This window comes from Crocodylus siamensis, chromosome 15 (genome assembly GCF_052110815.1).
Source record: "Crocodylus siamensis isolate JL-2025a chromosome 15, ASM5211081v1, whole genome shotgun sequence".
Taxonomy (NCBI): Eukaryota; Metazoa; Chordata; order Crocodylia; family Crocodylidae; genus Crocodylus; species Crocodylus siamensis.
In genome coordinates, this window is record NC_143409.1 from 21983715 (window position 1) to 22009752 (window position 26038).

Below are 26038 nucleotides of genomic sequence, written 5' to 3' on the forward strand. Positions count from 1 at the left end.
AAAGAGACTTACAGACAGCAGCTCCATTCTTTAAATAGATGTGCTAATATAGATTTAGGGCTTAAATATTAAAGATGAGGTAGTCTTTTCCCAACAGACATTCTTACCAGATACAGTATTCCCCCATTTTTAAGTGCAGTGACAAAAGTTGAAGCATTAAGGAAGAGTGAGCAGTAGATGGGAATTTCCCAACGTACAGAAAATCATGACTCGTTATCAAGCATGCATTATGAAAGGAGAAACCTTTAAATAACCAACATGCAGTGTCTATAAAAATCTATGTGCTATGAAGTGCTTTTGCCTGCAACTAGATGTAGACTCAAAACAACAAAAAATGACAAATATTTCAGTATTCTTAAACAACAACAGGAACAGAAAGAAAAAATATAACTGTATGCCAACAAGGAACTTGGTGTCAAACTACAGTATGTAATCATGTTACCCAGATTACAGGTAACCTTGTGGGTAAACTACTGATAAAAGATGGAAACAGGTCAACAGCCCAACTTTTTATTTGCTGGCACTTTAAAACATAAAAACACACATTTATCCCAAAGTCTACTTACCTACCCAAGACAGGACAACATAGATTCGCACTTACACCTGCCGAGGAGATATGAGAAGTAGAAAGAAGGTAGCATGAAGATTGGCAGTAAGTCTTCCTGAATTTGCTGAGTTCTCCAAATTTCCCTCCAGCTTATACCCAATATTTATAGATGCCTAGTTCTAATATTATAAATGGCTTTGTTTCACTGAAACTTTTGGAACTGGACTGAACGAGATCTCTTGTGGACTTGGAAGGTATAGATTAGTTGGGATTTATACCCAGTTAACTAGTATAGTTGCAGAGCTGATGGTCCCATTGGGAGTCAAATTATTACCTGCCTCCCCCCAATAATTAGGAAAGAAAATGCCCAGACCAGCTGTTTCTCTGAAATGCTGTAACAGTCTTTCAGTGAATCAGTTATTTGGATTTTATATATTTGAGAAAGTAAAGCGGAGGGTTTCTTTTATCCTTTCTAAGCATCTTAACAAAAAATATGTTTTATATATGGGAGCACCAATAAAAATTTTTCTTGGCCAATACTGATAGCCAGTGATTCACCAACCATATCGGCCGATGCTGCTCCAATAACCAATATTTAGTAATAGTGCAAGGCATTTTAAACTACTGACACAAAGCCTTTTTTGTTTATTTTGTAATTATAACACATACATGCCTCCTGCCTGCTCTGGCCCTTGATGAGGAAGATGGTAACCACCTTATTCCCACGCACATCACCCCCTTGCCTACAGCTCCTGCCCACAGCCCCGCTTCTACACAGCCCATGCTGTCATCCTGAGGGGGCAGGCAGAACCACAGACAGGAGTGCTGGGTATGTTTGGAGCCCCAGAACATGCCTCTGCCTCAGCACCAGCAGGGCCCATGCAGTCAAACACCCATGGCTGCTGGGAAGAAGCTGCCTTTGCAAAGGCACCTGGTGCATGGTGGAGCAGATGTCCCTTGTGCAGTGTCTTACCCCGCCCATGCTCTTCCCAATGCCTCCATGGCAGCCCCAGTGCTCAGGCCCCTGCTGTATGCGTGGCATTGCCATGGTGGCAGCAGCAGGATCCAGTAATGATCCTTCTGTTGCTGAGCTTGGTACCCTGTGACCGCTCCCTGGCTCCCCTGATTCCTCCTTGCTCGACCAGTAGTGGGGGCTCAGAGACCAGACTAGGGATGCACAGAGAGATTTTTGGAGACGATGCCAATAGCCAATATTTAAGCAAGCATATTGACTGATACCAATGAGATTTCCAGTACAGCTGCCTCCAGCAGGGAAGTCTGGTGTGATGGAAAAGGAGGGGGGAGGGAAGGAGCATAGGGAGGGCAAATCAATGCCCCCCATGGTGAGGGAGGGCGGGGCTGGACCCATGGCTTGTGGGGAGGGGGGCAGCTCCCACCACTGCTTGCACGGGAGGGAGTTGAGCCAGGGCTGTGGCTGGCGGCAGCGGCACTGGGACCAGAGCGGCAGCTAAAATTTGGGTGGATGCAGCATCCTTCCAGTGCCCGCTCCACACCCAGCCAATGCTGGAAAGAGCTCCATGCAGCCCCAGCTGCAGCCTGCCCCACCCAGATCTGAGGGCACATGCCCCCTTCCCCCATGCCCTCCTGGGGTGCAAGCAGCAGCAGGAGCTGCCTTCTCACCCCTGCAACAAACCTCAGCTCCATGCCTCCCACCCTGCCTTGGCAGTGCCTGTCCCTGTTCCCTCCTTCAACATGGGGGGGGTGCTAACCTGCCCCCCGATTTCCTTACCTCCCAACTCTCCTTCCACCACTGGAGGCAGCTCTCCATGCTGCCAGTTGTGCTGCTTGCACAGGCATTTATCAGCTAAATTATCAGCCTGATGTACTGGTGTACCTCTAGACCAGACTTAAGCTCACCAAGGTGCTCCAGGCACCTGGCCCTAATTACCAGCTACAACAATCTGAAAAATCCGATAACCAGTAACATCATTTCTCCTTTCATCAGTGCTGATCCAATAGCCAACATATATATTGGTGCAGCCCTAGTATTATAGCAATATAATATCCGATGCATCTGGTTATGTTGATTGTTACTACTATTTTAAGATAAAGTTATGATATGGTATATTTGGATTATTTAATATATGGTCTTCAAGCCTTTGCTTTGTTTAATAGTAGCTCATTACTGGTTTAGTTAGACATATTGATGGCTTCTTTTACTTTGCTGACTAAGCTCCTTGTTGCATCTGCAAAGGTTCATGCTATGGTAATTCAGAAACAGGCTTTGGTGCCTTCTGCTTAGCCATACTTCTGCAGTTTGTCCTAGTCCCCTTGCAAAGGACCAAGGCTGGCAACAATAGTATTTTCAGCTAGTTATAACTGCTGCTGTTTGAATAAATAATGTCCTGATCACTTAATTTATTTTTGCTCTCTTTCAGAAACTGATTGGAGAAGTATTTAACATTGTGAGCCAACAATCTACTGCTCGACCAGGATGCATTATTGAACTTGATGCAATAACTAACCAAGTAAATACCTCATTAACTATGAAGGGGCATTAGATATGTTTTTTTATGTTTTTGTCTGATAATTAACATAATCTACTGAAAAGAAATAGTAATTAATAGGTAGAGGAAACGATATTTCTGTTCAATCATAGTGAGCCCCTTGAGAACCACTTGGATTTCTGGTAATGTATGATTAAATTATCTTCAAAGAACTCCTTTTACTTTTAACTTGCTAACATGAAGATGCTATATTTCCAAGGAAAATTTATAATACATGGTGTTTCCATGAATATTGCTTATAGAGAACTAAGGCAGCTTAAACTTAAAATCAGAGAAATATCTCAACCTGACTTAATTTTTTAGGAATATTTGAACACTTGAAATTTCCTTAACTGCTATAGAAATTGAGAAGTATTTTACTACAAGTCCAAAATCTTCTGAGAATTGCACCCAGTGAACTACCATACTTGCAGAGCTGATATTCCCCTTGCAGGGGTTAAATTATTACCCTCTCCTCCCTCCCACCCAGTAATTAAGGAAATAAAATATTCAAATCAGCTGTTTCTCTGAGATGCTGTAACAATCTTTCAGTGAATTAGTTCAGACTAATTATTTTTCCCCATAAATGAATGCTTGTGAATTTAGAAAATAGAATATTTTGAACATTTTAGTTGTACAGCTATTTGTTGCTAATGGAAGATTTAAAGACCTAGGCCACACAGTCTTATGAAGTACTATTCCCCAGGCATAATTTAAAGTTAAAAATAAAATTAGTTGAAGAATAATTTACTAGATCATTGTTGCAGTCAAAAGAAAAAGAAATGGAATTACTCAAAATAAACCCAAATATTCAAAAAGTGTAGAAATCAGAGCGGAAGACATCTGTATGGCTTTACCTTTGCCTTGGTAACATAGAAGTATAAAAAGTGAGGTAATTTATCCATACATACATACATTTAGGTAATCCAGAAGTGTAATTCATGTGCTCTTCTATTTTTTTCTGGGCTCCTCACACATACTAAGTTAGCTTCTGAACCTTTTATGAGGCCCATGTCTTGAATCCTATTTGTCCTTTCATAGCTTCTACAGTTGGACCTGGGGCAGCTCAGTCAGGAGAAGAAGAATTACAGGCCCAATATAGACCTCATTGATATCTACAGCAAAGGGGACTTGTATGGCTTTAAAAATATTTGCAGAAATTTAAATTTGGGAATATATTAGTATGTATGATATTGAAGAATATTACGTATCAGAGTATTTGCAGAAACTGAAGGAATTGTAAGAAGCTGAGGAATAATGAGTCTTTGACTCATGCTCATGTTACATATTACAATGATTAAAAATCCCTCCAGTCTTCTATGAACAGTTATGTCTCTCTGTCTCTGTAATGGTGCTCATGAAAATCATGCATCCCTTGCTGCTTATGCTCTTTCATGAGTCACTTGGCATTGGGTGATTTCATCCTGGCTGAACGTAAGAAAATCTCCATAGCAGAAAATGCTACCACGTGTTCCTCCTGGAAGAACGGGATGGGATAGGCACGCATGTGAATATTTTGCCATCTTTCTCTGAGCCACGCATTGCTTGTCTATGTAGAAGTAGTTCATTGCCAATGACCACCCCCATGCTGGGTGGGTGGGTCTTATTGCAGAAGAATCTGTTGCTATATGAAGAATGCATCTGTTAAGGGTTTCTGAAAGTTGGTAATTTCAGCCTGTTTCTAGCAGGCCTCCCTAGCAGACATTCAGCAGATTTGTCTTCCCATGGAAAAGGGCTAGCCATTCAACTTTTCTTAAGGCAAGGAAGCAAGCTGAGCTCATTTGGCACCTTTTAAATATTTGTGGCAGCCTAAAGGCATATTCTGCTATTCCTAATTTGCCTATTAATAGTTGCTATAAATATGCTTTGTTAGAGAACAGGGGCAGCATACTAGAGAGCTCACCAAGGCCATTTGAAGATACCAACTTTAAAAGCTTCTAGAATATGCTATCTTAAAGACAGAAGGGTACTAGTCTTTTTTTCTCTGTCTATTAAATACAAAAAAAATTAAGAAAACAAAGGAGGACACTGGGCAATCCTTTCTACCTATCCTAATAGAAAGAATCAGACGTATTTAATGTTGCTGTGCATGATGCTTCTGATATTGTAACTATTGTCATTGTTTCCAGTGTGGCTCAAACACACAATTGCTTCATGTCTTTCAAGAAGATTTCATTTTGGGATACAAGCCACATAAGGAAGATGGGGAAGGAAAGGAAACAGAGATATTTTTCCAACCGTCTCAAGGTATAACATAAAATTAGGAAATAATAAGATGCCTAAAATATTTATAAGGAATCTTGAGACCTGTCAAGCATCATTTGAATAGTATTATTTTTAATAAAGAATCTTTGTAGTGCAAAGATTACATATAGCTTACACAGATCTTATGAGTGATTACTTATGCCATTTTAATATTAAATAAATATGTTATAATTTGCACAACATAGAACATTTTACAATTTGCATACTAAAATAGCTGTTTAATGTTTATTTTCACAGGGAAAACTGAACAGGTGCTGATGTAATATACTCATTTATACATATGGAGTCATTGGTACTTTATAATTTAAGCACAGAAAATAGACAATAGAAAGCCAAGAGCTAGCAGTAATGAGTTCTAGTCCATTGGATGAATGATTTTGATTTTTCAGATAGTCCAGTAGGATATAACTAAAGAGCTGGCTCATGGGGCTGTACAAAGCTTCAGTAGCCAAATTGATTCGGAGGATATTAAGCTCCGAATTGAATTGGTAGACCCATTAAAAGGTCTGAATTGAATCGGAAGCCTCCGCATCAATTTGGAAGCCTCCAAATCTATTCAGAGATTCAGGCTTGCCACCACAGGGAGTTGGACCTGAGCTCTGTGATGGTATATAAGGTACAGGGGGACTGGAGGAGGCAGGAGGGGATTATGAGGGGCCCCCCGCTCGGCCCCACCCACTCCCCCAGCCCCCTCCCATGGCTGCCCCACCCAGCCCCACTTAAAAATAAAAAATAAAAAGCCCCACACTCACCGGATGCAGCAGCAGCGGTCATGGCCTCTGGGGGCTCGCACACTGTCCCAGAGCTGGGGTGGCTCCAGCAGTCACCCAGAGGCCAGCAGTGCTCAGCCCAAGCGGCCCAGGCTTCAGGACAGTACGCAGAGCCTCACAGTGCCTGCGCTACGCTGCAACCACGTGATACAACAGCTGCTGTATGGCTGCCAGGCAGGGGAGCCAATTCCCACACCCCTGCACTGCATGGGGGGGCTCTGCCACAAGCCCCAGAGAACCCAATTGCTGCTGCTGCAGCCAGTGAGCCCAGGGCGCTTTTTTTCCCACTTTTTTCCTTTTTTTTTTTTTTTAAAGTGCTAGGATGTTGGGGCTGGGTGGTGCAGCCATGGCAGGGGCCCAGCTTGCCGCTGACATGCCCCAACTACCACCATTGCCACCATCGTCTGTTCGATTCAGAGGAGATTCAGCCCAATTCAGCAGCCAAATCTCCAAATCTGAATCTGCTGAATCGAATCAGGACAGTGATTCGAATCACCGAATCGAATCACTGTCCCTCCGAATCCGCTGAATCTGAAGCCAAATCAAATACTTGCTGCTTTACACAGGCCTACTGGCTCATACATTTAAGGGGTCAAAAGGGAAAGAGAACTATAAAGCCCAGAAAATGATTAACATGATATCCTGAAGACTGATAAGTCTAAAAATTAACTTGCCAGGCATGTTTTGGGCTTTGTGAAGGTCAAACTCTCCCATTGGGAAATGGATAAAATGATTGGTAAAGAGGGTCCTAGTGGACATTTTCAAGATACAAACACCTGACTGTATGAAGTCATTTTTAGGGTGCATATTTATTCAGATCTATATTTTTGTAAATGATAAACAAACAAATATATTTTTGGACAACTAAAAACAAAACCCCAAACCTTGTTTAGATATCATCAGGTTTTATAAAGAGCATGATTATTATTGAAATATAGTTATGTTTAACCATTCAACTTCATAATAATGTATTTGGTTTAAATAATAGGGTATCGTCCACCACCATTCTCAGAAAAGTTTTATCTAGTAGTAATTGAAAAAGACAGCAGTGGCTGCTCAGTTCTTCATATGTGGCATCTCCATCTTAAATCTGTGCAAGCTTGTATAGGTAAGTGATAGTATTTTCTGAGAGAGAGCAATAAATAGTTGTTTTGTTTCTTTAAATTAAATGCCTTCCCTAGTCAAGAAGATCACACCAAATCCAAAGTTTTGCCAAGCAATCCAACTGCAAGTTTTTCCAAAATGTTCATGTTAAAGGCCAGAGGATAGTTTCTGTTACCCACTACATGAAAAGGTCGTTTTATATGTATATATAACTTTTTTTATTTATAAAACATGCTGAAATGTAATTCAGTTTCAGTTCTACCATGCTGTTCAGATGAAGAAATTCTTGGCTAAAACATGGGAAACTTTAAAATATCTAATAAGGTCAGTGAAAAATATTTGATGCAACTGATTGGCAGGAGCTCAGGAAAGTTTTAATTCACTTTGTGCCAATAATAATATAGATGTTTTGTTAAACAAAAAAGTAATTTCTTTAAGCACAGGACATTTTATCTTAATGAGAACACTTGAAAAGGTGAAAACAAACTGTTTTCCAGGTAGAACAGGAGCAGCCTGGATGTTTATCAGATACCTTTTATATGACTAATGTACTGCTAGGATAATGATCTTTGGGTATCATATGTCTTTACTTCAGTGTGCACATGAACAGTTACTCATCAAAGTGTTTATAATGTTTTTTTCAAGCAAAAACCACTGAAGTTCCTTCATCAGAGAATCAACTTACTGTACCTGAACAAAAGACTGGGGACTCTTCTCCAGATACCTCACCTGGCACAAGTCCCATGACACGATCCTCATCGGTTGCTAACCTGCAGACTGCCAGTAAACTCATTCTGAGCTCTAAACTTGTCTACAGCCAACCACTAGATCTTCCATTTGGTGTAGAAGTAATAAGAGCAACCCCTTCAGCAGGTAAATTAACAGGGCAGACTACAGAAAACAAAGTTTTGGGCAATTAAGTGGTTTCTACATAATACTGTATAGTACTATCTATAATCTAACTAATCTCAGGTTATATCTAAGCTGGCCATAGTGAGAAGTAGAAGCCTGCCATCAGTGTACCAAACATTTTGTAAATTTACATTTACTTTTTCCCAGCATGGGTAGTGTTTTTGTATTTGAGGAATCTCAGCTATTGTGTAGGTCTCCTAAATCCAGAAAATATTAAAGAAAACAGTTGACCATAAAAAAAGACTATGCTGGCTTGTGTGACCCCTTTAATAAGAATATTTTATAAATTTATCCATTATGTATAAGTTCTCTCTTTATACAACCACTCCCCTCTCCCACACAGTTTCATATATTCCCTAAGGCATTCAGAAATGGCAATAATGCATCTTCTTGTGTGCATTTGTGAGAACACAAGCAGCATTGTCTACACAGCATAATGTCCAATCCCAGAATGGGTTTGGCGTACTTTTATCCTATATTTTAACGCATAGTAAAAAAAAAAAAAAATACCTCCAAGAACTTACAATTCTTTCTCTCCTCATATCCTCATTTAAGTTACAAAAGTAATGGCTTTATTTCTTTAATGTCTGCATAGTGTTTCATTTTATTAATCCTGAATTGTGTTGATCTTACTACTTTAGGCCACCTGAGCTCTTCATCAATATACCCAGTTTGCCTCGCACCATATTTGGTAGTAACTTCGTGTTCAGACAACAAAGTGCGGTTCTGGAGATGCAATGTAGAGATGGATCTATATAGTAAAGATGAAATGAGGGAGACGTATCACTGGAGAAAATGGCCTTTAATGAACGACGAAGGAGAAGACAACAGCAGTACAGTGTGCATAATAGGAAGGCCAGTTGCTGTTAGCTGTTCTTATACAGGACGCCTCGCTGTGGCATACAAACAGCCTATACAGCATAATGGCTTTGTTTCCAAAGAATTTTCTATGCATGTTTGTATACTTGAATGTGAGTCTACAGGAGGATCTGAATGGGTTTTGGAACAGACAATTCATCTGGATGATTTAGTTAAGGTTGGGAATGTACTTGATTCAAGAGTCAGTGTAGATAGTAATTTATTTGTATACAGTAAATCAGATGCCTTTTTGAACAAGGACAAATATCTTATGCCCAATATCAAGCATTTGGTACATTTGGACTGGGTATCAAAAGAAGATGGTTCACATATACTTACAGTTGGGGTGGGTGCCAACATATTCATGTATGGGAGACTTTCGGGAATTGTAACAGAACAAATGAGCAGTAAAGAGGGAGTAGCCATTATTACTTTACCACTAGGTGGTAGCATAAAACTAGGTATAAAGTCCAAGTGGGTACTGCTGAGATCAATTGACTTGGTGTCCTCTGTAGATGGCACTCCTTCACTGCCAGTTTCCCTCTCTTGGGTAAGAGATGGTATACTGGTAGTGGGAATGGACTGTGAAATGCATGTATATGCACAGTGGAAACATGCTGTCAGATTTGGTGATGGTGAAGGCGATGCTTTTACCACTGAAGACTCAGCAAATCAAGATCCATTTAAAACGAGCTTGATAGTAAATAAGTCCCGTGTAATTGATGGGGCAGGTATTGTTGATGATATTTTTGGCACTCCAACTGTAATTCAGGATGGTGGCCTTTTTGAAGCTGCACATGTCCTTTCCCCTACTCTCCCGCAGTATCACCCAACCCAGCTATTAGAACTGATGGATTTGGGTAAAGTTCGACGAGCCAAAGCCATACTGTCCCATTTAGTTAAATGTATTGCAGGAGAAGTTGCAGTAGTTAAAGATGCAGAAGCTGGGGAAGGTGGTGGACCTAAACGTCATCTCTCCCGAACCATTAGTGTAAGTGGTAGTACTGCAAAAGACACAATTACAGCTGGAAAAGATGGTACCCGAGACTATACAGAGATAGATTCTATTCCCCCATTGCCGTTGTATGCACTGCTTGCTGCAGATCAAGATACCACATACAAAATTTCTGAAGAAACTTCTAAAGTAACCCCAGGCTCTGAAGATATCACTAAAAGAAAACCAGGGGATCAATACTCAGATCTGTTCCAGATGCAGTCTGTCACAACCGATGACTTTATTGATTTTGAGCCTGAAAAGAGAGAGAGTAAATCCAAAGTAATTAATCTCTCTCAATATGGGCCAACTTACTTTGGCCGAGAACATGCTAGCGTCCTCTCAAGTCATCTAATGCACTCAAGCTTGCCAGGCCTCACCCGTCTGGAGCAGATGTTCCTTGTAGCTTTGGCCGACACTGTAGCTACAACAAGCACTGAACTTGATGAGAACAGAGATAAGACTTACTCAGGTTAGTGATGACTGTTTCCTAATTACTATTCGTGTATTTCAGCTGACAAATACAAAATTGGTTATCATGATTATTCATAGTATTAGGCAAACTTAGGTACCCATAAAAAGGTGTTGGGTTACTAAAGCTAAAACCTAACGCCACATATTCAGAGCAGATATAGCAGAAGCAGTGGTGGGCAAGCTTTTCCCACATGTTCCTCCTCAGCAGGTGCGTCTACACAAGACATTACTGTGCATTTATTTAATACTTGTATAAGCAAGTACTAAATAAATGTGCACAAGTACTAAATAAATGTGCAGTAACTAGAGTTAATGCACCAGTATATGCCTTATAAGTGACACTACTGCGCAGTAGGGTCTCGGCATGGTTTTTGCCATGCAACGCTACTGTGCAGTCAGCATCTCATGTAGACATGCCCAATGTAACTGAATCTTGGTCTGGTAGTAAGCAGAAGGATGAATTCAGTTCCCCTGCCTATTTTATTTCTGTCCTTTATGAAAACACTAGTGACATGTTATGGGGCACAGTCATTAGGAACTGAGCTAAAATTAATAATTATCCTAAAATGCAAAAATAAAGGTTGTACCTACAAGCTCTTTACAAGGTCTAAACCATTTAATATTCTCATTTCAGCAAATTTGTTCAGCTGTGAAGATTTTGCTGTATCCCTCAGATAAATTCCAAAGTGAAGGCAGCAGGTCCTTCTGAATGGAAGGCCCTGTGTTCTGAAATATCCTTCTGTTTACAGTCAAGAGTCCAGCTATGGAAATTTTTAGAAAATTCTCCAAGATGTTTTTGTTTAAATAGGTTTAATTTTTCCCCCTCTATTGAGAATGTGTGTCAGTAGTAGGATTGTATCATTTATTTAATTTGTGCCATTTGTAAGCAATATATGATCTTTGTAAAGTGGTCAGATACAGTAATGATAGTTGCAATAGAAGTAAGTAAAATTCACTGATACGGCTGTTGATTTGTGTACAGGGACACAGATGAAAGTAACCTAACATTTAAAACTTTTGTTTATTTTTTGATAAAAAGTAGCGTAACTTTTTATGCTGTGCTTAAAACAGCAGATATTAAGATAAAATTTTAATGATGCTGTAGCAAGTATCTATACTTGTGGAACTTGTGTCTTAGGTAACTTCCTGGTTCAAGATTGTGAAGACAAGCCATGTGTTACAGAGTGATTGTAATGCCTTGTTACCTAATGGTAATTAAATTTAAATATTTTAGTCTGTCAAAAAAGAAACAAACACACTATTGAATAGGAAGATTGTAGAATTTTCAGAATTTTCTACATACTTTGCATTTGGGAGGAAAATACTATTGAATAATTTGCGCTTTAAAACATAGAACTTAAAACATAGAACCTTAAGCTCCTCACAAACTATGTGCAATTAGGTGTTTCCATTAAAAAGTATTTATCCAAAAATTTACAGGCACTTGTATTCACATGTGTTTAGAAGTCTTTTTTTTGTATTTTGTAGGAAGAGACACATTAGATGAATGTGGCTTGCGTTATTTGTTGGCTATGCGTTTACATACGTGCCTTCTTACATCGCTCCCACCTTTATATCGTGTTCAGCTGCTTCACCAAGGTAATCCCTGGAGCATTGCTTTATGTTCATGTGACCCAACTGCAAATGTTTCAACACTTACTTGATGATTCTAGTATTCAGAGCTATACATTTTGAATTAGATGTTCATTTAAGCCTTGGTTCTTTAAAGACTACATATGCTTACCTGTTCTCACTTTGACATCACAACTTTATTAATATGGTGGCACACCCCCCAGGCTGGCATTTAGATTGACTGTTAGCTTAAAGTACTTTCCCAACTGCATAATTTACAAATTTTCAATCCCCTACATGGGGTAAAAAGTTGTATTTTTAATAAATATCACTGCTTTACTAAGGGATAATTTTCTAATTTTCATCCCAGTCACTTGCTTCTTGTTGAAGCAGCAGTGGAGTGGATAGTGTTCTGAAATGAGACATAAAAAAGGAAGCAGAACCAAAGCAGCAGACAAGCATGTTCATGGCCCCTGATTGGAGTCTGCTTAATACAGTAGTATACTATCACTCTTCCTCTGGGTAACCTTATAGCTCCAGCACATACAGAAATGGGACAGGGTAAAAGAATGGTCAGAGTAATATAGCTTCTGTGCTAAGCATCACCATCCTCACGCTACAGCTATAGTTACAGCTGAAGCTAAAGAAAATGCTGTGGCTATACAGGTTTCACTAACAGCCATGTCAAGAAACTGCTGAAGTAGGTCAGGCATCCTTTTCTTCCCTATATCCTCTAGCCTTATTGTGGCACAATATACTTCCTTCACCAGCCTCTCTGCCTTTTATTACTGGTACATTTAAACACATTTAATATAGGTTTGGTAGAAGAAATGAAGAGAAATCAAACAAGTATAGCCAGTGACAGAGGGAGCTGCAACTGCAGAAGAGTAAGCAGAGGGAACAGTTTTAGCCACCCAGAATGAGATGCCACTCCCTCAGTCCTGGAAGCATCAACAGGGTTTCCTCCTTGTGATCACATATAATTTGTGTGCATTGCAGGACTTCCCATTTAGAAGGGGATGCAGTAAATCGGTACTCTCACCTTGGTTAGCAGCATCTCCTTCTGCTGTGGAGAATAGTCCCTTGTGCTACACTCCAGGCCTGGGAGTCCACCACCATTTTGTTAATATGCCCTCTTATTGAGAAAACTCCATGTAGTCATATTTTTCTCCCAAATCAGTGCCACTTTTTCTAAAATAAATTTAGAAAATTCACGGTTATAATCAAAATGATGAAAAGGAAATGAATACCATAGTTTATTTGTCATCCTTCTTATGTTTTTCATTTGTAATATTGATTCCATTGCTTAGGAATCTTTAATCCTCTAAAGCTAATTGTTCTGTATCATTATTCAGGCTTATCCACTTGTCATTTTGCCTGGGCTTTTCATTCAGAAGCTGAGGAGGAGTTGATCAACATAATTCCTGCTATTCAGAGAGGAGATCCACAGTGGTCTGAACTAAGAGCTATGGGTATAGGATGGTGGGTCAGGAATATTAATACACTCAGAAGATGCATTGAGAAGGTAATTGGAACCATACCTAAAACAGTATACTATATTATGTATAGCCTGAGAAATATGTACAGCAAATTATATGTAAAGCATACTCTTCATAACAAAAAAAATACATGAATTACAGAACTAAAATTCCACAGTAGCCTAGAAGACTGAATTTCAGGTGTTTGGTGTTGGCACTGAAGCCCCCAGATACCTTTCTGTATACATCTGGATCCTGTTTTTAAATTTGTGGTTTAGCTGATACCTTGGGAGATGTCCAAGTTTGAAGATTACCTAGCTTGTTTTTTCAGTTATTTTTGTCGCCAGGGAGTCTTATCAATGCCAAAATGCTAGCTAGCAGTGTCTGATAGATGTCCTATTTAGCAATAACTACCTCATTCTCTTACCCAGCAGCAAAATATTGCCGGCCAGAATTGGAAGAAGCTGGGAACAAATAATTTCTGGACTACTCAATGTTAACTCTTTACAACTTAATATATGAAACAGTTAGCTAACCATAAGCTTTCAATAATATCTTCCTTCTTATATGCTTTTCATTTGTTAATTCTCCGTTATATCTCCAACTTTAAAAAGTCACAGGATAGTGATGTTTATGTCAGGCTGTCCAAGTGTATGAGTAAATCTTTGCATACCTTGGCTAGGAGAGAAGTTACATGTAACCCAGTTTAAGTGATGAGAAACAGGTTTAAACCTATAACAGAACATAAGTTCAGGTTCAAGCATATAAACCACTTTCAAACTGGCCAAAACCAGTTTAAACAAACCTGGTTGGATAAGGTATTAGAATGAACTGATTTAGGTGAAACCAGTTTATGGAACTTGTGTCCTAGATACCTTCCTGGTTCAAGTTAACTCTCAGTCCACCAGTAACCCAGGATGCTTTGCAGCCCTGGGCTATGCTGTCTGCTCCACTGGAGCAGGGACTGCCTTGCCCCTCTGCTCCTTAGCCTGCTTCCTGCCTGCATTCATCAGCCCATAGGAAAGGGGAGGGCAGGGGAACAGGCCCCTAGACCCCCTAGCCAGGGTCTACACAGCATGTGGATAGAGGGAAAGCACCTGTAGTGGGGGCTTTTCAACCCTTGCAGCCCTCCCTTCCTCCCCCTTCCAACTGCTGATTGCTTCAGCAGCTGCCAGAGGAGCGAAGGAGAAGGAGGGTGCCTTGCTAGGTGCTTACTAGGGGTGTACAAAACAGGCTGTATTCGATTCGGATTCAGCCTAAATTGGGGACAGTGATTCAATTCGTTGATTTGGATCATTGTTCCAATTCAATTCAGCCAAATCTGAATCTGAAGATTTTATGCTGATTCAGAGAATCAACGATTTGGCCATAGATACAGCTTTAAATGTTTTTTCTACATATCTCAAGGTACCAGGAGTGGCTCATGAATGCAGTGGTGGTGGGGTGGATACAGCATCCCACAGGAGCGTGGGGGCACCGCATGCTTGGTGACTAACCCAGAAGTGGGCCAGAAGTACTTCCAGTCGACTTCCGGGTCCATGGCCCCCTGCATCCTCCCAACTTGGTAATTGGGTGTGGGGGGACACTGGATCCCCCAGACCCAGGAGGCACCAGTTCTGGCCCACTTCTGGATCTGCTGCCGAGTGCACTGGGGAACGCCCTGCGCTCCTGTGAGACACTCCATCTGCCCCAGCATCTCAGCATTCATAAGTCACCTGGTACCTTGAGATGTGTAGAAAAAACATTTAAAGCTCTGTCTGTGTCCAAACTGTTGATTCTTTAGGAATCTCTCCAAATTGATTAGGAAGGTTACAATTTGATTCGGAGAGATTAAAGGGTCTCCTGATTTGATTCGGATTTGGAGATTTGGCCACTGAATCATGCCGAATCTCCGCCGAATTGAAACAGCAACCAAAGTTTCTCACAGCCCTAGTGCCTACTCATGCAACCCAACATGGGGACGCTGGAGAGCCCTTGCCTTGGTGGGGCTTCGCTTCTACTCAGCCCAGGGCATCCCCAGGGAGCTGAGGGGAATTCTTCCCCTTCCAAACCCCAAAACTGTGTGCCTCGGCCCCTGGGAGTGTCAGGCAGCCTAAGAGAGCAGAGGGAAATCTTCTACTCCACAGCCGGTTTAGCCTCAGCTGCTATGAGTCTGAGGCAAAACTAATTGGAGGGGAGTGGAAGAATTTCCCTCTGCTCCCTGAGGCTGCCCCAGGATATCCCGGAGACATACAGCAGCTCGGGGGTTCAGGAGGGGAAAAATTCCCCTTGGCTCCCTGGGGTTGCCCTGGGCTAGGGGACCCTGGGCTTGGGTGGGGAGAAGCCCTGCAAGGCAGGGGCTCCCTGGTGCCCCCATACTGGGCAGGCACCTGGCTGGGAGGACTTCTGGCCTGGGTCAGTGCAGGCCTCCCCCTGCCTTTCCCAACTGAAAACAGAATGTCAGTTCAGTTAGTTATAGGTTCAACCTGTGCAGCTGAAAGGAAGCTGCCTAGATTGAATCGATTCTGCCTCTGGCTTTCTGATTGTTTGTACTTAGCCCTAAAGTCATTGCAGGCAGTCCTCAGACTTACAACATAATTGGTTCCTGAAAACTGAGTCTTAAGTCAAAACGTTGTAACTCGGACCCAATTTTCTCATAAGAAACAATGTTATAAATGGGGGATTTGTAACCTGAACCAAGGCTCGGTACCCTATTTTCACCAAAAAGACCCCAGAATTTTGTATTTGATCAATTATAGATGAGTAATATAACTACATTAATGTCTTTATATTGTAAATAGCAATCACATTGCTTTGGAAGGACTTCTTTGAGGTGACTTTCGTGGACTTTTTGAAGGGTTCTTTGCTGGAGTCATCTCAGGAGTCTTGGCTGCAGATTGGACAGCCAACTTGTTCGCTGGTGTGGCATCACATTGGATCAGGCATTGTAAAGTTGAAACTGACGTCGTAAAGTTGAAACAGGGTGTCAGTTTATAAACGTTGTAAGTGCAAAACATTGTAACTCGAAACGTTGTAAGTTGAGGACTGCCTATATGTGAAATCTTGTGCCAGTTTGAAATTAGTGCTAGTTTGTAACTTAAGTTGCCAGTTCCCTGCAGGGTATTTAGGAAGATGCACAGACATTAACATTTAATTAAGCTAAAATAGATGTTCATGATGGACAAAGCAACAACGAGTAAATTTTCTAAATGGTAATGCTGGTGAAGTGCAAGGTAACACTTACCTTGTATATACTGCTGGTGAAAATTCCCTTTCCAGCTTTGCAGAGATGAAGGTTTTTTATTTGCTCAGTTATAATATTCTCCTTTGTGTTTGCTAAGTCTATGTAATAGTATTGTTTTTTCCAAAAATCTTAACAGGTGATTTGTAGCGTGGGGAGGTCACACTAATTCTATAAATCATGACTTCTGCAAAGCATTCAGAAAACAAGTTACGTAGCTTTATAGAAACAATACAAAAAATGATCCACACTATCCTTTCTAGCAGGGAGTATATGTATTTATAGCTGAAGGCATCTTTCTTTGTTCACAACAATATGCTTTACTTGTTCTCCATCTACCGTAGGTTGCAAAAGCTTCATTCCAGAGGAATAACGATGCCTTGGATGCTGCACTTTTTTACCTTGCCATGAAAAAAAAAGCAGTGGTATGGGGTCTGTTTAGGTGAGTTTCATTAACATTTGTAATAATACAAATGAAAGTAATAATATAAAACAACTCTTTTGGATTAAATGTTAATCTAAAGCAATCTTGAATTAAAAAAAAAGTCCAGAGGGGAGCCACGCACATGATCAGAAGGCAGGAAAACAGGCCTTATGATGAGAGGCTGAGAGCTATGGGACTCTTCAGCCTGGAAAAGCGCAGGCTCTGGGGGGACGTGGTGGCTGCCTATAAGTACATAAGGGGTGCGCATCAGGATCTGGGGGAACATCTGTTCACCAGAGTGCCCCATGAGATGACAAGGTCAAACGGCCACAAACTCCTCCAAGACCGTTTCAGGCTGGACATGAGAGAGAACTTCTTTACTGTCCGAGCCCCAAGGCCTGGAACAGACTGCCTCCAGAGGTGGTGCAAGCACCTACTCTGGACTCCTTTAAGAGACATATGGACGTTTATATTTCTGGGATTCTGTGACCCCAACTGACTTCCTTCCCCTGGGGCAGGGGGCTGGATGCGATCTTCCAAGGTCCCTCCAGCCCTAATGTCTATGTAATTTATTAAAAGATTTTACTTCTAATAATTTAATTGAAATTGTGTGTTGGCTTTCTTTACATAGGTCTCAGCATGATGAAAAGATGACCACATTTTTCAGCCACAATTTCAGTGAAGATAGATGGCGCAAAGCAGCTTTGAAAAATGCATTTGCGTTGTTGGGAAAACAACGCTTTGAACAGTCTGCTGCATTTTTCTTATTAGCAGGTTCACTGAAAGATGCCATTGAGGTACTTGTTTAAAAATATGAAGTACTATGGAATTTCAGAATTAATGCTAGATTCATGCTCTCAAAACTTACTTATAAACAGGGATCCTGGTTTTCTTATTTAAAAATTGCAAATTTGCTGATAAAAGTGTTAAATTCTCCGATTAAAAACCCCAAATTCTGCATTTTTCCATGATTAAAATGAAATGCTACTAAATATATATAACGCAGAAAAACACAGGTTTTCTTTGAAATGCCACATATATAGTGCTGTTTCAAAGGAGAAAATTGTGTATTGTTTTTCTAATAATACAATTCTGCAAATGTTTCAGTGCAAAAAAACCCCCAATGCTAACTAGAGATGAACTGATACATCAGTCTATAGCATGTCGGCACCAAATAAAAGGAAAATTGACACTGTTGGCAACTGGCGTTTTTTGGCTGATGTAGTCGGTACTGCTGCTGATAAATGCCATGTGCATGCACACAGCCACAGCAATCATGCAGCCAGCCCAGCAGCTTGGAGAGTAGCATCCAGCTAGTAAGTCTGTTGGGGTGAAGAGGCAGAGGGGAGGGAACAGATGTGAGGGGGATGCAGATTAAGGCTACCATGGTGAGGGAGGGAGTGGGGTAGGGGCAGGGGCAGACACTTTGCAGCCAGGGCGGGGTGTGGGACAGAGTTGGAGGTGGCTTCTTCAGGGGGCATGGGGAAGGAGGGGAGCTTCTGCCGATGTGCGCACCCCCAGGTCAGGCATAGTGGGCATGTGGCCCCTGGATCTGCATGTGGGGTGAGGGCAAGCTGCTGCTGGGGGCTGGGGGCTATGCCAGGCTCTTCCTGGCAGGGGGCAGGGGCTGGGCTGGGGTTGTGCTTGGGCCGGGTGGCAGCAGCGCTGGGACTGGCACTATGGGAGCGCAGCCATGGCCCAGCTCCTTCCCACTGCCAGGAAGAACCCGACACAGCCCCTGGCTCCAGCCTGCGGTGGCAGCCCACCCTTGCCCCATGCACAGATCTGGGGGGCACACGTGCCTTATGCCTGCCCCAAAAGTGTGTGCACTGGTGGGAGCCGCCCGCCCCCTAGATGAGCCACTTACAGCTCCAGCCTGCAACCCACCCTGGCTGGGCAGCACCTGCCCCAGCCCCACTCCCTCCCTCACTGTGGGGGTCTTAATCTGCCCCAAGCCCCTTCCCTTCCGCTCTACCCCTTCACCCCAATAGACTTACCAGCCAGACAGTGCTCTCCAAGCTGGTGGACTGCATATCAGCAATCAGATCAGCATTGGCCATCAGAATCAGCCCCAAAAATCTTGATATGTGCACCCCTGATGCTAACACTTAAAGCCTGTATGTATTCCTTTTAAAAGCCCTTATATATTTTAGTCCATGACTACACCAAACAGAGTTTCTTTTATTTATACATTTCTTTTATAAAATATTTCTTTTATTTCATATATTCACTCATATTTTAGGAGAATTATGCTTCCCAAATTCAGCATCTTGCATTTCATACTTTCTACTGCAGGTGTGCCTTGAAAAAATGGAAGACATTCAGCTGGCAATGGTTATTGCTCGTTTATATGAATCAGAATTTGAGACCTCTTTCACTTACACATCCATTCTTTATGAAAAGATTTTGGGGTGTCAGAAAGATGGAACTGGATTCAGCTGTCCTAAATTGCATCCTGATCCCTTTCTGAGAAGTATCGCATATTGGATAATGAAAGATTACACTAGAGCACTGGACACTCTATTGGAACACACACCTAAGGAAGATGATGAAAATCCAGGTAGAAAAAATATCAAACTTTTTTTCAAAATATATTAGCATTACAGCATTAAGTATGTAAATGCAAATTTTATATATGATTGGCATTTTGACATTAAAAGCATACACCTAAGTGTAAAGTAATGAAATGTCAGCAAAATATTGTTACAGTAGCTGCTATAGTAGGTGTAATTCAGTTGCATAATAAATCTCAATTAAAAACCTCTCTAAAGGATTTCAGCAAATTAAAGCTAGTATTTTTTATTATCCATTTAGTTCCGATCTGATTTTATCCATAGGTAAAAAGGCCACAGCATACTGTTGCCATGGATTTTGTATTAAAATACAGTTACCCCCTCTTTACAAGTGCTTCTTGTTGAAACTCAAGGGTGAGCTGTCGCTTGGTTCTTTCTTTGTGGGTGATTACTTTTTTCACAAAAGTGGCCAACTACAGTTCTCTCAGAGTGCACGCCCACAGTTCACTTGCCCTTTGTAATATCTAATACATTACCTCCATCAGGTAGGGCTGGGTTATGTCCTCTACCACAGAGTCTTCTCAAATGCAGCAGAAAGAAGAGAAAGAAAAGGGTTAAAAATAATAAAAGACTAAACAGAAGTTGCCTTATCTCATCTTAACTTTTCCCTAATCAGCATAAGGAGGTCCACTTGAGCTGGATACTCCCCTTCACATTAAGTAACATTTGGAGTCAAGGTTGCCTCTTAAAATGTGCTCCCTGTCCATGGGACTGGTTAGCCTCCAGTAATTTAAGGTATGTCTGCACAGCACACTTGTTCTATGTATGGATACCTAACCTCTATGGCTAGGGACAGGCATTCAAAAAGCCGGAGCCTGAATTGTTTCAGTCTTTGCAGGTTAGTCTAACCTGGATAGGCTGAACTGATTTGAAACTGGACAGACATTCTCTCTGGACTGAGGAAATTCAGGCACATGCCTGCAGTGGCTCAGGCTAGAAGCCGGGGGGTGGTAGAGCAGCTCTCCTTCCCTTCTCCAGGGAGCTGAGCTGAGCTGAGAGGGCATGGTCAGGCCCTGGCAGGACTCTCTCTGACTCTTTCATTACTGCCTGCATAGTCTCAGGCTTTTCCCCACTGGCTGCTCAAGAGGCAGGAGTGTTGCTAGCCCCATGCTAGCACTCTGACAGTGTTCAATGCATGTATCTCTTGATGATATGGAGCTTTTCAATCTCCCTCCCTGCTTCATCGTACTTTATGCAGCAAACTGACAGGCAAGCAAGACACCAGAGGTTGGGGTGTGAAGAAGCAAGGCTGATAACAGTCTTTATCTCCTGATTAGCAAAACAGTAGCCTCTCTCCACATTACTTCAAACTTCTTAAACGGCTTACTGGCTGACCTGCTGATTAGCTCCAAAAGCCCTAAGCCGTCACTGTTCTGTCTGCCCCAGTGAAATTGGAGAGAGACCCACACACAGACACCTCTCAGCATTAGCTAGCATACTGTGTGGTCTACAGTCCTTGCTGTGGCAGAGGAGGAAGGGATCTCTGTTTAAGCAGCAAGTGGTGGGAGGGGGGCACAGGGAAGCCAGTAGACCCTGCTGTGCCTGCAAATCTGTGCCAAGTTCCAGCCAGGGAGCAGAGAGCCCTGCCCAGCCCAGAGAGCATGCCAGGATCTGGGGGACTCTGATTTAACTTAAACCAGCAAGAGTTCTGGGACAGATATTGCATAAACCAGTTTCAGCCAAATCAGTTAAGTCTGATACTACATTCAACCAGGTTTATCTCAAACCAGTTTCAGCCATTTTCACACTAGTTTCTATGCACTGAACATCTATTCTGTTACAGGTTTAAACCAGTTTTTGATCACTTAAACCGGTTTACGTGTAATGGCTATCCCTAGCCTATGTGAATGAGATGGCTCAGGTACCAGAGACAATTTAGCAGGATTAGCATGGCATATGATTAACCCTGCTTCTCAGAAGAACCAGTTAGCCTAAGCAGAATGCTGCATAATGCATCTATACTTTTTCCAGTACCAAAGATGTGTTATTCAGAGCTAGCTCAGATATCTCTGAACAGCACTGCATTGTCACCTTTACACGAGCTTCAGAACATTAAATATATTACTTCTTGATGCATCTTTAAGGAGGGTGTTTCATCACCCAGATCTCAACAGTTATCCACACAGGATAACTCTTACCTGGCCTCTGCTAACTCCAGTGGTATGACAGAGCCAGCCTTCCCTGCCATGGGGTAGTCTCCAATTCACTGGCCAAAACCAGCTTTCTTCTTGATTTAACTTATCAGAATTTCATAAAGTAGAAGCAACAGAAGCCAGTATCTCAAAGCAGCTTTCTAATCAGTCAGTTTGAATTATCACTTTTCTTCTGGCAAATGAGAGATTATGTATTGTTTTTATAATTACATGCTGAACTGTTTCTAGGCTTCCAGATTTTGATAAAGCTGTGTAAGATGGTCAAATAGTGTTGCAAAAAAAGTTTAAAAAAACCGCAACTAAAGATATGTTTCAGCAGATACTGTATTTTTCTAATTCCTCCAGTTATTATCAAGTCATGCAATCCTGTGGTGTTCAGTTTCTACAACTATCTTCGGACCCATCCTCTGCTCATCCGAAGATATTTTAGCTCACCCGAAGGAACTCTAGCTACATTAGGTCTAAAAACTGAGAAAAGTTTTGTTGATAAGATTAATCTTATAGAGAGAAAATTATTCTTCACTACTGCAAATGCACATTTTAAAGTTGGATGTCCTGTTTTAGCTCTTGAAGTTCTTTCCAAAATTTCAAAAGTAAGAATAAAGCTCATCATTTCTACAATGAAAGATAAATCCAGTCCAAGTCCTACCAGAAAAAATGGGGTGGCAGAGGCCAGGAGTGATGTTGCTAAAAGTAGTGATATAGCCTGGTCAAAGCCAATTTCAGCATCATCTGCTTTGGAGAGTAGTACTGACCCTTCAGCACAATTTGACTGGAGTCAACCAGCATTAAAACTGGATGATGAGCCTCTTACTCTTGATTGGGGAGGAGACGAGGATGATTCAGAGGAAGAAGAATGTGATGATGGTTTACTAATGAAAGGTTCAAAATTGAAATCTGAAAATGGAAAAGATGAGAAAAGTTCAGAAACTAATATACTGCAGACACCTCAAGAGGAGGACTCTGATACAGGCAACAGTGAAGTTGATGTCATTGCTGAACAGCTGAAGTTCAGAGCCTGTCTGAAGATCCTAATGACTGAACTTAGGACTTTGGCTACTGGTTATGAAGTAGATGGTGGGAAGCTCAGATTTCAACTGTACAATTGGCTTGAAAAAGAAATTGCTGCTATGCATGAAATATGTAACCATGAAGCAGGTGGCAAAGACTACTGTAAAACATATACCAGAGTTGATAGCGACCTACTTGATCATGAAGACGTTGTAGATAAACCAGATATCGGTTCATATGAGCGGCACCAGATAGAAAGACGGAGGTTGCAGGCAAAAAGGGAGCATGCTGAAAGACGGAAGTGGTGGCTGCAAAAGAATCAAGCGCTTCTCAGAGTTTTTCTAAGTTACTGTAGCCTTCATGGGGCACAAGGTGGTGGCCTTGCTTCTGTAAGAATGGAGCTAAAATTTTTGCTGCAAGAGTCCCAACAGGTAAGACAATCTCTCAAATGGATTTCCTTGCATTTTATTAGTCCTTTGCAATAAATTAGAAAAATTACTAATCTCACAGTTACGTTACTTCAAGCTGCGGGTTTTGTCAAATTGCTCTCACTTGATAAGATCAGGCCTAGATAGCATGTAGATTGCATAATATGTAGGTGCCACAGCCAGTCAAGTATGGGTGAATCAACATGGCACTTGTTCCTCATACGCTGTACAGTTCGAACTCTCCACATGGACTTGGGGCAGCCTGGTAGTTTTGAGATGCTAGTTTTGCCCAAAGCTTCAGTCTGGAACCTTGAATTGAAGCATGAAATTTAAGTTAGGTTCTAGTGTTCCAGCCAAATCCCCATTTTAGTAATTCTGTTCTGTTTCCCTGTATTAATCAAACTAAACTTTGGCAAGATCCAATTCCCTAACTTTTGGAAATGGTGCCAGGAGACCTTACTTGAGTAGGCTCTGATTTTAAGTGTTATCATGAATTCATCCATTCAAGTAATATAGAATCATAGAATCACTGAGTGGGAAGGGACCTAGACAGATCACCGAGTCCAACCCCCTGCCATGGGCAGGAAGGAGCACTGGGGGTGGAGGGGTCATAAGACCCCAGCCAGGTGCCCCTCCAGTCTCCTCTTGAAGACTTCCAGGGAAGGCGAGAGCACCACCTCTCTGGGAAGCCTATTCCAGGCTCTGGCCACCCTGACAGTGAAGCAGTTCTTCCTAATATCTAACCTAAACCTATCCTCCCTCAGCTTGTGGCCATTGTTCCTGGTGACTCCAAGGGGGGCCCTGGTGAACAGACTTTCCCTGAGTCCCTGCTGGTGGCCCCTGATAAGGTTGTAGGCAGCCACAAGATCCCCCCTCAGTCTCCTCTTGCGGAGACTGAAGAGATTCAGGTCCCTCAGCCTCTCCTCATAGGGCTGGCCACAGAGGCCCTCAACCATACGAGTGGCCTCCTCTGGACCCTCTCTAGGCTCTCTACGTCCCTCTTGAAGTGCGGTGCCCAGAACTGGACACAGGACTCCAGCTGCAGCCTGACCAGCGCCGCATAGAGGGGGAGCAAGACCCCTCTGGACCTGTTAGTGATGCCCCTCTTGATGCAGGACAGGGTGCGGTTGGCTCTGCCTATTGCTTCGTTACATTGGCGACTCTCATTCATCCTGGAATCAATCCTGACTCCAAGATCCCTCTCTGCCTCTGTGCTGCTGAAAGGGTCAGCCCCTAACCTCTAACCATAATGCTGGTTCCCTCTCCCCAGGTGCAGCACCCTGCACTTGTCCTTGTTGAACCGCATCCTGTTCAGATCCGCCCACTTCTCCAACCTATCCAGGTCTGCCTGGATGCGGTCCCTGCCTGCCGGTGTATTCCCTTTACCCCACAGCTTGGTGTCATCAGTGAACTTGAACAGGGTGCTCTCCACACCTTCGTCCAGGTCACTAATGAAGATGTTGAACAGCACCGGTCCAAGGACCGAGCCCCGGGGGACTCTGCTGCCCACACCCTCCCAGGTTGACATTGACCTGTCCACCACCACCCTCTGGGTGCTCCCCTGGAGCCAGTCTGCCACCCGTGTGACCATGCATTCGTCAGTGCTGCAGTCCCTCAGCTTTCCCACCAGAATTGGGTGGGACACTGTGTCGAAGGCCTTCTGGAAGTCCAAGAAGATGACATCGACTTCCTCCTTCCCATCTAAGCTCTTTGTTACCTGGTCATAGAAAGAGACCAGGTTAGTCAGGCAGGATCGGCCTTGCACTGTTATACATGTGCACATTTTACTTACTACTCAGTGGCCTGAGCTTAATTATAAAAATAATATCTCAGCTGATTTTAGTACTACTGTTTTTATTACTGGTGTTATTTTGTATGAAATAATTCCCACACACTGTTTAAGACCAATGTTCTTATGTATCTGCAATGAGTCAAATATATTTGCAGACAATTTGAGTGAATAATAAAATGATATATATGGACTCGAATCCTGCATCCTTGAAGGCAATGGGAGCCTTGGCCTCTGATTAAAATGACCATAGAATCCTGTCTACATTATATAGAAAATACATGGAGGAAAATTAACTGTTAAATTAAGGTTTAAAATGAGTGCTCTGTTCCCATTCTCAGCTAAGTGATCGTCTTCCATACTGCATTTTCTTTTAAACAGGAAACAACAGTAAAACAGCTCCAGTCACCACTTCCATTACCAACAACACTACCGCTCCTTTCAGCAAGCATTGCTTCAACCAAAACTGTGATAGCCAATCCTGTGCTGTACTTAAATAATCACATCCATGACATTCTTTACACTATTGTGCAGATGAAGTCTCCACCACATCCTAATGTTGAAGATGTGAAGGTAATGGGAAAAGAAATTATCTCTAAATACAAAATGTGATCTCATAGCTATTATTTATATATAAGGAGATGGGACGCAGAATAACATGGTGTATTGATTTATGCTTCTGGTAATGTTCCGCCTGTAGCCTGGGTAAATGGCTGCTATTTTTACCTTCTCTGTCACTGGCCAACGGTTGCCATTTAGCTATTTCCCTCCCAATCCCATTCATGCATAAATGTCAAAGAATCTCAGCCCTTGAGGCAGCCAGCATGATTGACCAGAAATGCAAGTGTAAGTCCTGAGTCAGATCCTCCACTGATGCAAATTGCTGTAAGTCTGTTGATTTTCAGAAAGTTATGTTGGCTTACACTGTCTGAAAACTTGGCTACATGTTTTGGGATGAA

The 26038-nt window shown here is 42.0% G+C and overlaps 1 protein-coding gene across 4 annotated transcripts in view; it reads left to right on the plus strand.

Annotated features, from left to right (window-relative positions):
- Window positions 1–26038, plus strand: part of DMXL2 (Dmx like 2) — a 103596-nt gene that overhangs the window by 41035 nt on the left and 36523 nt on the right. For all 4 annotated transcript variants that reach the window (XM_090029867.1, XM_090029870.1, XM_090029869.1 and 1 more), the window contains exons 14-25: window positions 2947–3036; window positions 5184–5301; window positions 7078–7197; window positions 7839–8066; window positions 8747–10429; window positions 11920–12030; window positions 13359–13528; window positions 17046–17143; window positions 17757–17922; window positions 19421–19685; window positions 22197–23293; window positions 25461–25652. In XM_090029867.1, the coding sequence (XP_089885993.1) occupies window positions 2947–3036; window positions 5184–5301; window positions 7078–7197; window positions 7839–8066; window positions 8747–10429; window positions 11920–12030; window positions 13359–13528; window positions 17046–17143; window positions 17757–17922; window positions 19421–19685; window positions 22197–23293; window positions 25461–25652 (4338 nt within the window). The remainder of the gene's footprint in view (window positions 1–2946; window positions 3037–5183; window positions 5302–7077; window positions 7198–7838; window positions 8067–8746; window positions 10430–11919; window positions 12031–13358; window positions 13529–17045; window positions 17144–17756; window positions 17923–19420; window positions 19686–22196; window positions 23294–25460; window positions 25653–26038) is intronic.